Source organism: Barbatula barbatula (genome assembly GCF_947034865.1).
Source record: "Barbatula barbatula genome assembly, chromosome: 15".
Lineage (NCBI taxonomy): Eukaryota > Metazoa > Chordata > Actinopteri > Cypriniformes > Nemacheilidae > Barbatula > Barbatula barbatula.
This window is the reverse complement of record NC_136778.1, coordinates 2,503,639-2,516,532: the sequence shown is the minus strand read 5'-3', so window position 1 is coordinate 2,516,532 and position 12,894 is coordinate 2,503,639. Positions and strand designations below refer to the sequence as shown.

General features: G+C 39.2%; 2 protein-coding genes across 5 annotated transcripts in view; one reads left to right on the top strand and one right to left on the bottom strand.

Annotated features, from left to right (window-relative positions):
• The window catches only part of atad2b (ATPase family AAA domain containing 2B), a 57,721-nt gene extending 49,834 nt beyond the window's left edge, over positions 1-7,887 (bottom strand). The window contains exons 1-14 of one of the 2 annotated variants that reach the window (XM_079474480.1): positions 7,580-7,887; positions 5,195-5,352; positions 4,950-4,981; positions 4,501-4,648; positions 3,560-3,656; positions 3,195-3,321; positions 2,937-3,086; positions 2,745-2,820; positions 2,512-2,613; positions 2,127-2,238; positions 1,575-1,690; positions 1,277-1,451; positions 895-983; positions 369-528 (exon numbers count right to left, since the gene is read on the bottom strand). In XM_079474480.1, coding sequence (XP_079330606.1) covers positions 369-528; positions 895-983; positions 1,277-1,451; positions 1,575-1,690; positions 2,127-2,238; positions 2,512-2,613; positions 2,745-2,820; positions 2,937-3,086; positions 3,195-3,321; positions 3,560-3,656; positions 4,501-4,648; positions 4,950-4,981; positions 5,195-5,352; positions 7,580-7,690 — 1,653 coding nt within the window. In that variant the 5' untranslated portion in view covers positions 7,691-7,887. The remainder of the gene's footprint in view (positions 1-368; positions 529-894; positions 984-1,276; positions 1,452-1,574; positions 1,691-2,126; positions 2,239-2,511; positions 2,614-2,744; positions 2,821-2,936; positions 3,087-3,194; positions 3,322-3,559; positions 3,657-4,500; positions 4,649-4,949; positions 4,982-5,194; positions 5,353-7,579) is intronic. The other variant, XM_079474481.1, reaches the window with a different exon arrangement.
• An 846-nt stretch (positions 7,888-8,733) lies between these two features.
• Positions 8,734-12,340, top strand: ubxn2a (UBX domain protein 2A). 3 transcript variants are annotated; one of them, XM_079474598.1, is made up of 7 exons: positions 8,734-8,856; positions 9,444-9,510; positions 9,601-9,727; positions 10,070-10,179; positions 10,357-10,494; positions 10,803-10,964; positions 11,444-12,340. In XM_079474598.1, exons 2-7 carry the CDS (start codon positions 9,464-9,466, stop codon positions 11,625-11,627), a joined length of 768 nt encoding a protein of 255 aa, XP_079330724.1. In that variant the 5' UTR covers positions 8,734-8,856; positions 9,444-9,463; the 3' UTR covers positions 11,628-12,340. The 3 variants fall into 3 exon arrangements, with proteins under 3 accessions (XP_079330724.1, XP_079330725.1, XP_079330723.1); XM_079474599.1 differs by having other exon boundaries at positions 8,770-8,856; positions 9,594-9,727; positions 11,444-12,115; XM_079474597.1 differs by having other exon boundaries at positions 8,770-9,168; positions 11,444-12,115.
• The last annotated feature ends 554 nt before the right edge of the window (positions 12,341-12,894 follow it).

Below are 12,894 nucleotides of genomic sequence, written 5' to 3'. Positions count from 1 at the left end.
TAATATTCATAGTTAATTCATTAATTATTCATGTTCAACAGGCTAGTCTGCGTGTAGATGAACTACTTTAAATTATGAGCAGTTTGATAAGCTGCAGTTTCAAAGTAGTTCCTTTAACCCCGCTTAGCTTTGAACTAACCAAGAGCACTCAAATATTGTCTGCATGCTAAATTAATTTCATCAAAATGAATTGCTGTTTGATTCGTCAAGCAGTCAACGTGTTTGACGGATAGACCCTGCGAGATGATCATGAATGAACAACGTCTTGTTTTAGTGGTCAAAGTAGCTGTAAAAGACACTAGAGACCAAGCTGAGACGGCTCGCAGGCGACAGATGAACTTCTTGTCAGACACGAAGGATTTGTGCACCTTTTTATCGGGCAGGTTGAACAGAAACTCCCGGTCAAAGCGTCCGGGCCTCCTGAGTGCAGGGTCGATAGAGTCGAGTCTATTTGTAGCACCGATGACCACTATCTCCCCCCGACTGTCCAAACCATCCATCAATGCCAGTAATGTGGACACTATGGAGCTTAAAGAGAACAAAGAGAACAATAAATACACCAATCAAAACTCTCTTTAAGGGGAACAAGTTCACACTGTAAATGGATTTTATCTTTATAAATGTAAGCCAAACCAAAGTTTCAATGTTATTTCAAGTTATTGCTAACATGGATGAAGCATGAGATTCCAGAAAAATATGTTTTAGCGGCTCAAGAAGGATCTTTACTTGTGAATTTTAAAGTTAGTCCACACAGTACACCAAACTCTTCCTCAATATATTAAAAAAATTCCCAAACTCTGTGGAAAATTCTTATTCAACTTCCAGCTACCTGGTTTCTTCAGCAGCTTTTCTAATCCTGATGATGAAATCCAGAGTAATACAGGAATGAATTACCTGTGAATTTGATCCTGTCTGCTCGAGCGAACAGGAGCGAGGCCATCAATCTCATCGAAAAAGATGATGGAGGGTCTCATGAGGTATGCCTGCCGAGAGGAAAGGAAAACATTACCTGGCTGGATAATCACACACCAGAACAGCTGGGAGAGAACCGAGCAAGACACCTGATTTATACGGATATGTGCTTCTCTAAATCTATAAGGACAACTCGTGTTATGCTGCAAGATTGCAAAGAAAATTAAAGATTTGAAGGAGAAAAAGAACGTAAAGTGACAAAGTTATTTCATTCTGTGTCCGTTGCACATTCGTGTCTGTTCAAATCCCCTAATTTGAGAAGGTCATATTAGGTCTAAAACCAGGAAGTTATCTTTTACCAGACCTGGTCAAAAAGCAGGCGTAGCTGTCGCTCAGACTCTCCCACCCATTTGCTGAGGCAGTCTGCACCCTTGCGCATAAAGAACGACACTTTTCTTTCTCCCTGACTGCATTCATTAGCCAACGCCCGCGCCACCAGCGTCTTCCCCGTTCCCGGAGGCCCATAGAACAAGCATCCTCTGCAGGAAGCAAAAAAACACTAGTGGGTAAGATGTTATGAACTTGGTATTATCATGACCTTGTGGCTTAACACTCTTGAAATTCACCAGACATAACAGATAAGGATGTGAAACATGCCATACCTCGGGGGCTGGATCTTAAACTTTTCAAACACTTCTGGATATAGTAGAGGAAAAACCACCATCTCTTTCAAAGACTGGATGTGATGCGTAAGACCTCCAATGCTGTCAAACTTCACCTGTAGTGTGATAGATCAAAAGGTATGTCCATGAAAAATGTATCGATCCAACTTTGAGTAAGACAAAAACGTTAGACCCTATAGGGACATTTACGCAGAACATGTTTTTGCGTCCAAAAGTCAAAAATATTTTTGGTTTTTAAAAAAGCACGGTGTAGAACGCGAGGGTCTCGAGACACCCCTGCCATGTCATGCCAACTTGCTACTGTCAACAGAAGCTCGCAACGCTTGCCAGCCTCCAAACTCTTCTGATTGGTCCACTGCTTAAGAACTCACAATGTTGAGCAGTGCTAAGTGTAAAAGCTGAAATTCTATTCATTTGACACATCATTATAAAAACGCGACGCTCATGTGTGAGGCGCTGCAAAAGACACTGTAAAATGAGACTCAACAAAGATGAGCATTACACCCAGTAAATCTAGACCACAAGACTTACAGAAGTGTCCAGATTCATGGGATCCACATCTGCCAAACTGGCACCCACTTTCGCTCGATCCCGAAGCACACCGCTGGCCAGATCCTCCGCCCGCAGGTTCATGGGTAGACACCTATCAAACAGAAACAATCCTTGTCAGATCTACACAAGCATCCCTAAGTCACAGAAACTACATTTCAGGATATTAAGCTTTTAAATTTTGCCAGAAAACTTTTAAATAAGTTTTATGCCATTTACAGTACAGTCATCCAGTCTGTCTGTCAGACAGACATTCAGATTGGTTTAAGGGTTTCAGAGTGGCTTTGCTAGCATGTTCAAAATAAATGAATACAAGTAAATACATGTCATACAGTGAGGCAGATACATTTAAATATCTTGACCGCACCTGTTGCGAGCACGGCTCATGCTTTTGCTTTTTCGCCTCTCAAACCGCTCTTCGTCAGATGATGATGTCGATTCACTGCTGTGAATGGCGTGTTTCTTAACTCTGGTGGTAAATATTGTAGATTGATATTTAAGATAAATTATAATCAATGCCACACTTTTATAATACACACAGCAGAGAGAAATGAAACAATTTGGAGCTGTATTGGAAACCTTCTAACAAACATTATTCACCTAATATGGCTTCTTCTTGCAGGAGATCTGTGTGTGTCGAACAGAGAGCCCTTGCTTTGCTTCCTGTTCACTGGCTCTGAAAAAAAAATTAAACTTTTTTTTAAATAAACACAATCACTCTTTGTACATTCAGTGTACGTGTTGTTTTTGAATGAGATGGGCAAGACGTTCGAGTGAGTCTGGATTAGGCACCTATTGGGGGAGCTTCATAACGCTGCACAGTTTTACGCTGCCTGAGGTTATACGGTCTGTCGTTCTCCTCGCCGGCCTCTTCTGCCTCATCTCCTTCGTCGTCTTCATCATCATCTGCCTCCACATCTTCCTCTTCCTCTTCGTGAGATTCTTTGTAAGAGAACAAAAATGGTTGATAATCAGATTCATCTTGTAAAGGCACTTTTGGTGTTTTGACATCAAAAGCATATGTTATTGAACTTCTTTAAGTGCATATACCTTCCGTTCCCTCTTCCTCATCATGATCTTTTGATTTGCTGATGGCCTTGTGATGTGCCTGCATTCCAAACGTGTTCCTCCGCATCGATTTCCTTCTCTTCACGCGGGAATACATGTCCATGTTTTCCTGCAAAATACATATACACAAACACTTCAATGAGAAATATCAAAGAATCAATGGAGCAATCTAGATTTTAATGATCGGTGGGTTCACAGACCACATTGAAGAGAATGGAAAATGCATAAGCGCAATGCTGGAGTTTAATAACTGCTATGAGGGCAACCGTCCGATTAATGAGATGGAAGATCTGAACTGAACAATCGCTGTTTAATCGTCAATGTTTAAGGATAAACAATCAAGTCACCAGTTCAGTATCGGTCCACATGCGGAGGCGCTCCACTTCTCTGTTCTGTCGTATGCTGCTGATGTTGTCCATCTCCTGAAGAACCGCTTCTGCCGTACTGAAAACATACACAACATTTATGCATAAGATAACTTTTCACACTTTCATATTGTAATAAATCAGTAGTGTTTCAAATGTGGGGATACCTCCAAGTAATGCGTTAGAAGTGCATGCAATAATGAACGTTTTCATTAAAGAAAAAGCATTTTATTTATCATTATTAAAATGTTTGCAAGGCAGCACTCCTTTGATATAAAAAAAACTACCAAATATTAAACGTATGCAATATATTCAGCCTGAATCACTCAACATACTAAACTCTCACTTACATATAACAATATAATGTGATGCAGTTTAATAAATAATAAAGGACAACACACAAAATTACATATTGGTCCTTGTCATTTTATATAAAATCACCCGCAAACTGATCAGTAAATACATATTACTTAAATTTACTCTAATTTAAAATATCGGAACACTGTAAACTAGATTAGTCCATTCTATCATGTCCAACACCAGCAGGTCTGCTCTCTTCATACCTTCCACCATCTGTTCTTGACCACCGGCAACATGCAACCTCATATGACAAACTTGGCTTTGGGGTGGTTGACAATTTTGTTGGTTAAAAACGAGTTTTTTAAGAGGTAACCAATGAAAGAGATTGTTTTCCCTCTCAGTTTTCTTAAATTATTTTCAAATCATTTTAATTTGAGTCTAGTTTAAATTGAATCCATTGTAATGTCAAAACACACACTGCACGTAATGAACAACTGCACATAATATCATTAATGTTAGGTTAAAAGTCTGATTTGTAATTTGCATAATGCACTTCTTTTAGATCAGAACTTTATCAAGCAGTCTACTAGCATCGTCTAGCAACACAACCAGCAGTTTTTTACCTGTTGACTAGCTGGTCGAAAAGTAAGCTCTGATTGAGATGTGCGAACTGGCTCTTCCTGATGCGTCGGCTTCTTTTTAGCTCAACGTGACCGTTCATGCGACTGTGCTCCCCGTCTCTCGTGGCATCACCCCTTAAACTCATCCGACCTACAGATTATTGACATAACTAAATTAAGCCAAAAGGCAACAACCAAAACATCAAACATCTTAATTTGTTCATGTGACCATATTTAATTGACACAAACATAATTGGAAGTATAAAGGTGCTTTATATTATTTGAGAAACACAGCAAAGGTTTAGTCCAACATAAGTATAAATTTGGTTGTCACACAAAGCTGTCATATGACCTCAGAAGAATCTACAGGTTTATATCGGTGAATAAACGATGAACTATTGTTTTAAAGTACACAATTAAGAATACTTAAATACATCTGAATTAATACTTACTGTGTCCATTCTGCAAGGCACCAGTGGACAACCTAGAAAATAAAGTGAAAGTGAGAAAAAAGTCCATAACTTGTAGTATACCAAAGACATTAACTTTACTACATAAACAAATGTGTGATTGTCCTCCAGGCTTTAACCGTCATTAATGCTTGCGGAAACACAATATGAGTATAAGTAATAAGTCACAAAACGTTTCAAGTTGAACACCGACCAGATTTGTTAACATTCTGATTGCCCAACCTCACCTGGTACAGTGTTTGGACATAGTCCAGGGGGCTCTCTGGCCTTTACTTTGTGGACTTGGGGAAGTATCAGTAGAACTCGGGGGCGTCTGTCGGCGTGTCCGTTTGGACGGCGGAGACAAACGTGGGCTAGTGCTGTTAACATCACTGCCGGCCTCGTTCTGTGACAGACAGAGAAGCACAAGACTTTAAAAAGCTTGTACAATATGCAGAATACAAAAAACACGAGACAAATATAATGAAAACAAGACTATGCTACAAATATGTTCTGCAATACAGATAGCAAAACAGTCAGGAGTCATGTCAAATATCAAAAATACACATCATAATACACGTCATATTGGAAAAGCGAGGGAAAAAAAGACATCTAGCCAAGCACTGGCCTCGTGTCATCTCACTCCGGGGTCTTCATTCATTCAAACTATATACTGTACGATTCACACCATATCTACTGCTCAATCCCAAGCAAGGCGAAGACAGAATGAAAAAATGTTCAACTATTGCATATCAAGGGATCTTGAATAACAGCATAAAGAAATCAAGAGCTAAAGAAACCTAAACTAATGCACCTTTACTTTATAGCACAAAAAGAATATAAGATCGATGCGAAAACTAGCACAGAAGCAAACTTGACACATATTGTCACACATATCTACAGTGAGTTGAATCACTTCATTGTTTTTGCTCAATTTTGCTTAAAGTCGCTTCGTGTAAATGTGACCCTGGATCACAAAACCAGTCTTAAGCAGCACGGTAACATTTTTAGAAAAAGCCAGAAATACAATGCACGCGTCAAATTTATCGATTACTTTTCTTTTATGCCAACAATCATTAGGATATCAAGTAAAGATCATGTTCCATAAAGATATTTTGTAACTTTTCTACCCTAAATATATACGAACTTTATTTTTATGAGCTACATTCTCAATATTTCGATTTTTATTGAATCCTCAGATTCCAGTTTTAAACTGTTGTATCTCTCCCAGATATTGTCCGATCCCGACAACCCATACATCAATAGAAAGCTTCATTATTCAGATTTCAAACAAAAAAATAAATTTCCTAAATTTGACTCATGAGACTGGTTCTGTCGTCCGGGGTCACAAACGTGTACATCTGTTACGAATTTATGATTGTCAGTCGATTGACACTATTCACTATTATGACACCCTTTGATGACACTTCTGTATCTCAACTAATAAGTAGTTGGGTTAGGAAGATCAAATTCATGTGTTTGATCCCAAGACACACCCACACACGTACAAAAGACTTAAATATACAGCGAGTTCCTTCGCGTTCATAAGAGCACAGATATAAACGCATCAATTAAACAACATAATGGTCAATTAAAATTCATGATGCTCAACGACTATATTTACACAATTTGGACCTCAACAATCATGGTACCAAAAATGGTCAACAAAACTAAAGCATCCAGAAGCCCTACAACGTGTGTTGACATGTCAGGTGTGTTGCAAAACAACAGACTAGCTTAAGTTTGTCATAAACATTCACTTCCTACTAGCATGAACAATGGCTGTTTCGAGCCACAAGGGGTCTGTCTCAGCTGAGCTCTCCCTTCCCCCCAACACGAGCTTGTTTTACTGTTAAAGACACAAGGAGGACGCCGTTAATATTCCGACAAAAGTCAAGGTGTCAACACGTGTTTGTTTTGGTGTTTTAATCGGCCGCCCGAGCGCGTGACAGCGGGGAGCGCAACAAAAACGCACAGCAACAACAAAACGATCGATTCAATTCAGCGAGTCAAACGATTCATTTTATTAAAAAGTGTTCATGTAGGTTATCGGCGTATTATTTTATATAGTCAAAGATGTTCAGCAATGCCATTTTTATTTAAACAGTATATCACACAATGTGTATTTCACGTAAACTTCCGTTATTCGGTACGAATTGCCGTTTACGAAACACAAACAAGTTTCTCGTAGGAATGTTCGAAAAAAACACTTCAAACATCGACTTATTTTGATTCACTCCATAACGTAATTCTCCACACGCAACGTACCGGCGCTGCGAATCGGTTCGTTCGAATCGCTCACGAGGGCATAAACGATTCATTCGCGAATCGAACATCAATACAACAAAAGACAACTTGGGGGCACTGAGTGCATTAAACCAGCCGGCCGGCTTCGGTCAAGTCGTGTCGATATCAGTGTAAAAACACATCAAACTACACGGCGAGCAACGAATGAGGGCTGTCGTGTCGTTAAACTGCATTTTATGCAACGCCGAGAGTCATTCAGGGCGCAAATGTGGAACAAAAGAGGTGGACGTCACTCCATCTATCTGTCTAGCTATCCATCCGTCTACGAGAGCAGCTCGCTAACCGGCTGCCTGAGAAACGATAGCCGGTGTCTGTCTCTTCCTTACACGGCTGTTGTGCTCGTCCAAGTTTGGGTTGTTCCTCAGAGACGACCTCGTCCGACCCGAGATGAATGGACTGGCGGGCTTGCACTCCGAGCTCTTTCTGGTGTTCACCATGTTTGCAGTCTGTCCCCGCTTATAAACGGGCTCTGTCCCGTCGCTCTAGTCCGTCGCTTTCGTTATTACTGTCTCAGCTAGTAAAGTGCCGAGGCGCCATTTCTCTTTCTCTCTCTCTCCCTCTGCTGTCAGCCAGCCGAAACTCTCCGGCGAGCCACTTCCGTTACAGAGAGACGCGAGCGAGCGTGTGCGCGCTCTCGGAAACTTGGCGCCACAGACGTTTTAAAAAGCTATTTTTGATATTTGTTATATTTATTAGTTTGTTATCTTTGTATTCGTGTCTATATTTACTCAGTAGCACTAGAAATTCATTCATTTTCATAATTAAATTGATTTAAGTCAAAGTACACACTACTTTGACGCTGTGTCAGTCATTTGGGGGGGTTGTTGCCAAAAGTAACTTGGATTTGTTCAAAACGTTTTTGTTGGATAAATACAACTCATTTTTCTTTCAAGTTAAAATATTAATAAAAATGTAATAATGTGCAAACTCGAGGGTTATACGGTTTCTGCGTGATATTAAACTAGTTTACAGAGCTGTGTGCATAACAGAATGTTGAAGTATTTTTAGTGTTTGTGTATTGCTGAGCTCACCATCTGTCACCCCAATAACACACCCACGCCAGCAAAATTATTCATGTTTTGATTCGTTTTAATTGTGTGTTCTGTTAGAGAAATCATTATAATAACATATAAATATAGAAATCATATATAAATAATAACAACAGAGTGGTGGGGGAATACTGTAAATAATATAAATGTTATAATTCAACGATATCTATATGAATAAAGAGAAAAATGAAAAGAAAAATACATGCATGTGAATTCGGAGATGTTCTTTGTGTGCGAGGTTGATTCATTATTTCTTTTTAAAAGTTGTTTCTTGAGAGAAAATGTGTTCAATAACAAAATTACTCAAATCAATTATAATCAAATATTTATTCTTAGTTTCTTGAGTGGTGTACATGCTCATCAAAACACGTCAACATTTTAACAGCAAAGGTAAACAAGGCTACATTTAGCTTCAATGACGTCAATACAACGTGCGCGCATACGTGACGACAAGCGACGATGACGTCAGACAGAAATGGTGGCGTAAAGTGCGGCATGACAGAAACAAACGAGCCGAAGGAACAGTTGCGCGGCAGCCTTGAAGCTTAACACTGGTAACAATTTATCATTTTAGGATCGATATTGTGAACCTGCTGTCCGGTGTTTGTTATTGTTTATTCCGCGCGTTAGCTGTCGATCGCTTCGCAGTGCGCTTGCGTGCTCGCCACACACTACGTAACGTAAATTTAGCGCACCGTCTTAATTTATTATGCTATATTGTATAAAGCTGTCACTTTTACGGACGTGGCATCTGTGTGACCCCAGTTCTTCTTCTTCTTATTAAAAAAAACAAGATTTTAAATATGCACTTGAAACCATGTCGTCATATTCAATGTCATTGTCAGGACATCATGACATCAGCAGGGGTAACGTTACATGTTTGATGTGTGTATTATTTGCAACAGTAGTTGACACATATTTGTTTTTAACAGAAATGTGAATCAATCCGCCTTAAGACCATGGTTAATTCACATTATACTATAATAAAAGCATGGATACATTTTCCTAAAGCATACCAGCGTACTGCCCCTTGATAAAGTATTGCCATTCGTAGAAGCTTCATTCATTATTTAAGAAGCACTAATGCTTCTTGAGATTGTGTCATTAGTGAAAATTTGCCTGCGTGTGTTTTTGCTGCAAGATGGACAACAACAAAAAATCATGATGAAAAATTTTGATTCGAGAGAAAGGATTCAAGATGACACATGGTGAGTTGCCTGTGGACTTCTGTGCTTTTAATCGTCAACATGCAAATTGAAAAATGAACATGTGAAATGAACTTCTGTGTGAGCTCTTAGGTGTGAAGGGGCACAGAATGATGAAGAAGAAGAAGAGGAGCCGAGCCCCATCAGATCCAGTTTCTCTGTCGAGGACCTGCTCGATGAGGTGGAGAAGATCAGCAGTGTCGCCAGTAGCGGCAAAAAGGTCAGACATTTAATTTGATCTTCGTGTGCGTCAACGCGTTTAGAAAATAGAGGTGACTACTTCTGTGAGAGTGTACAGGAATACTAATGAAGAATTTAATTTCTTTATCACTATCGTCACCAAATTGACTTGCAAAAATATTGAATTGTTTTCCAAACACTCTGAAATGTTAATAAAAAAGTGTTTTTAGCCAAAGTTTCTACACTAGTCAACTTAAAGAATCGATATAACGATAGCACCACGGGGCAGAATGGTTCAATGCTCATACGATCGTAGGCAAGACATTTATCAGTAAAATCACGTCACGCGCTTCACCCGTGATTTCTGTTATTCTCATTACAGGTGGAGATCGTAGTGAGACTGTGGAAAAACGGCTTCACGGTAAATGATGAAGACTTGCGAAGTTACACTCTGGAGGAAAACCAAGAGTTCCTGGAGGCCATCAAGAAAGGGTGACTGTTGTTTCTGTCGCTGTAAAGGGATTATTTATATTCAACATACTTAAGTTTAGGTCTTGCCATCACTATGTCCTTTCATCAGTCTTATGGTTATGTACAGAAAAAAACACTTCAATCGGTCCTTTTCTTTGTATCGTTATTGTATAATCTAAAATCCTAAAATTTCTAAAGTGAGCTGCCTCTGGAACTAGAAGGAAGAGCTGAGGATGAAGAACTAGAAGTCAATGTGGAGGACATGAAAGATGAAGTTTATGTCCCGAAGAAAAAGACCTTCCATCCATTTACCGGCAGAGGCTACAGACTGGGGAGGTAGCACACCTGTTCTGTGTTATAACGGGTGTATATAAATAAAGGAAATTTGAAATGAAAATGAAAGTCCTCATGACCTAGTCTTAGTTCCACAAACGTCCAGTAGATGTCCTAGTAATCCCACTCTGTGATGTTTTGACCCTATAAATATGTTGAGGATTATCCAGATGTTACTGTTCATCATTTGACCCTCTAATCCTGTATAAAATCCCATGAAACCACAAAAATGGCTGTACATCAGTTACATGCAGCAAAACAATCCTAGTTTCGTGCCAAACGGCATTAACTGTTGAAACTGTCTTCTATAGTGTGGCGCCACGAGTGGTGGCCAGGTCTCGCTCGATACACGAGGACTGCTCTGGTCCTCCTCTTCCAATAGTGGATGTGAATGAAGACCTCCCCGTGACCTCTCTCCAGATCTGGTTGGCAGATGGTCGGCGTCTTGTGCAAAGGTTTAATCTTTCACATCGGTGAGTATCATGTAGTCCATCGTCAACCTTCAGTGCTCTTAATATTGACACTATCAACATACTGTTGGGTCAAATTAACCCTCTACCATGATGAATAAATGTATGCATCTCATTTATTCTAAAGACATATGAGAATGGTTTGGCAAGAAATAAAACGCATCCAAAATCTAAGGCATGTTGGTTGTTTATCTTGCTTTGTATGTACTGTATCTTTATAAACTGTAAAAAGATGAGAAGTGTATTATCATCCCGGGCGTGTCATGACGCTGTGATTTTAAAGCTCTCACATAACTCTCATTTATCATTTATGTAATGTAAACTCGCAAGGTAAAATGGAAGAATCGTGAAACAAAACTTCATTGCGGTTCAGATTATATTGGATTTAATGTGTGCGTCAATGCCTGTAAGGATTTCAGACCTCTGACTTGCTAACATGATTGTCTCTGAACATGCATGTCGGCTTTATGTGATTGCTTCAGGATCTGCGATGTGCAGGATTTCTTGGAACAGGCCCAGAGCACTGAAGAGCCATTCGTCCTGACTACATCCCTGCCGATACGAGAGCTGAATGAGCCGGGTCAGAGTTTAGAAGATGCCGATTTAACAAACGCCGTCATTGTTCAAAGGATCCTGAACACACAAGCTCCATTTGGTCATTCCTGATCGGTATTTTACAAATCTTCAACTGCAAAGGCCCCCATGTCTAAACTCGCTTCTGATTGATAAGATCCTATGATCCATATTTATGTGTCTGATTTTAAGCACTTTGATAATATAAATGGCAAGAGGTGTGTAAATACGAAGAGCTTTAACACTTGAACCCGTGAATGAGGAAATGAAGTAATTTTTTGTTGCGCTGTATTATTTCACAGCTGTATGCCTCGGCCCTCTCTGATGCGATGCTGTCTGCACATGCCAAGTCTATAATCCTCACGATTTATAAATGTTTACACGTAGATCTATAAAGAAGCTGATCGCGGATTTGCTGTAATGCTTGACAGTGTTGTGTTCTACTGAAACAGATCGTTTGGTTTCGCTGTTGTGTTATTGTAGACTGTTCATTTTTGAATGTCAATTGTTTTATGGACCTTGCTTAAAGCAGACGCTCTGTTGCACAAGATCTCTGCTAGCAATAAACCTGTTAAAGATGTACGGATAGTTTCTCATTTACAGTAAAAGAGTAGGGGATGGGTTTGATCTTGTTATTGGTAGTTCATTCGAAAGTGATTTTAAAACATAATTTACCCACCCTTTTCTGCAGAACACAAAAGAAGATATGTTTATGGGAATCAAACAGTATTTGACTTTAACATATTGACATGGGTTCTTGACCTATACAGAAATGATTTTATCTTGTTTATTAAAAGCATGACATTACATTATCTAATCTTTCTCTTACACCACCTGACAAACCCAATACTAAGTAAAGAATAAATGTAAAACCTAAGCTTAGAAATATAACAATTGTCAAAAATATTGTAATCGTATCATGTCAAAAAGAAGTGACTTTAGGTAAAATCACCAAAAGTTACTTTACATGCCTCACATGCTGTGTTACGTGTTATTCACGTGTCGTTCGTTTTAATACACTCTTAAAGTATACATACGACACGGTCAGCTTACATAGTAAGACCTCCCAGTGACTTTATCTCAGTGCTGAAGAATCAATAAGAGCTGAATCTAGACTTTCTGACCCATATACCGTCTTCTACGCGAGTAGCTTCTCGTTCTTCTTTGGGAATGATCCATTATTTCTTTTAAATATTTTAAAGGGTAAAAGCTTACAGTGAAGGTTAGGCTTTAACCTTTTGAGTTTATTGAAATGACATCAGTGCTCGTATTCGCCAAACATTTACATTATGATCAGGTATATAATATAATCCATTATCAGTCATACTCTTCTTTACACAATTACTTAATAATTTGAAGT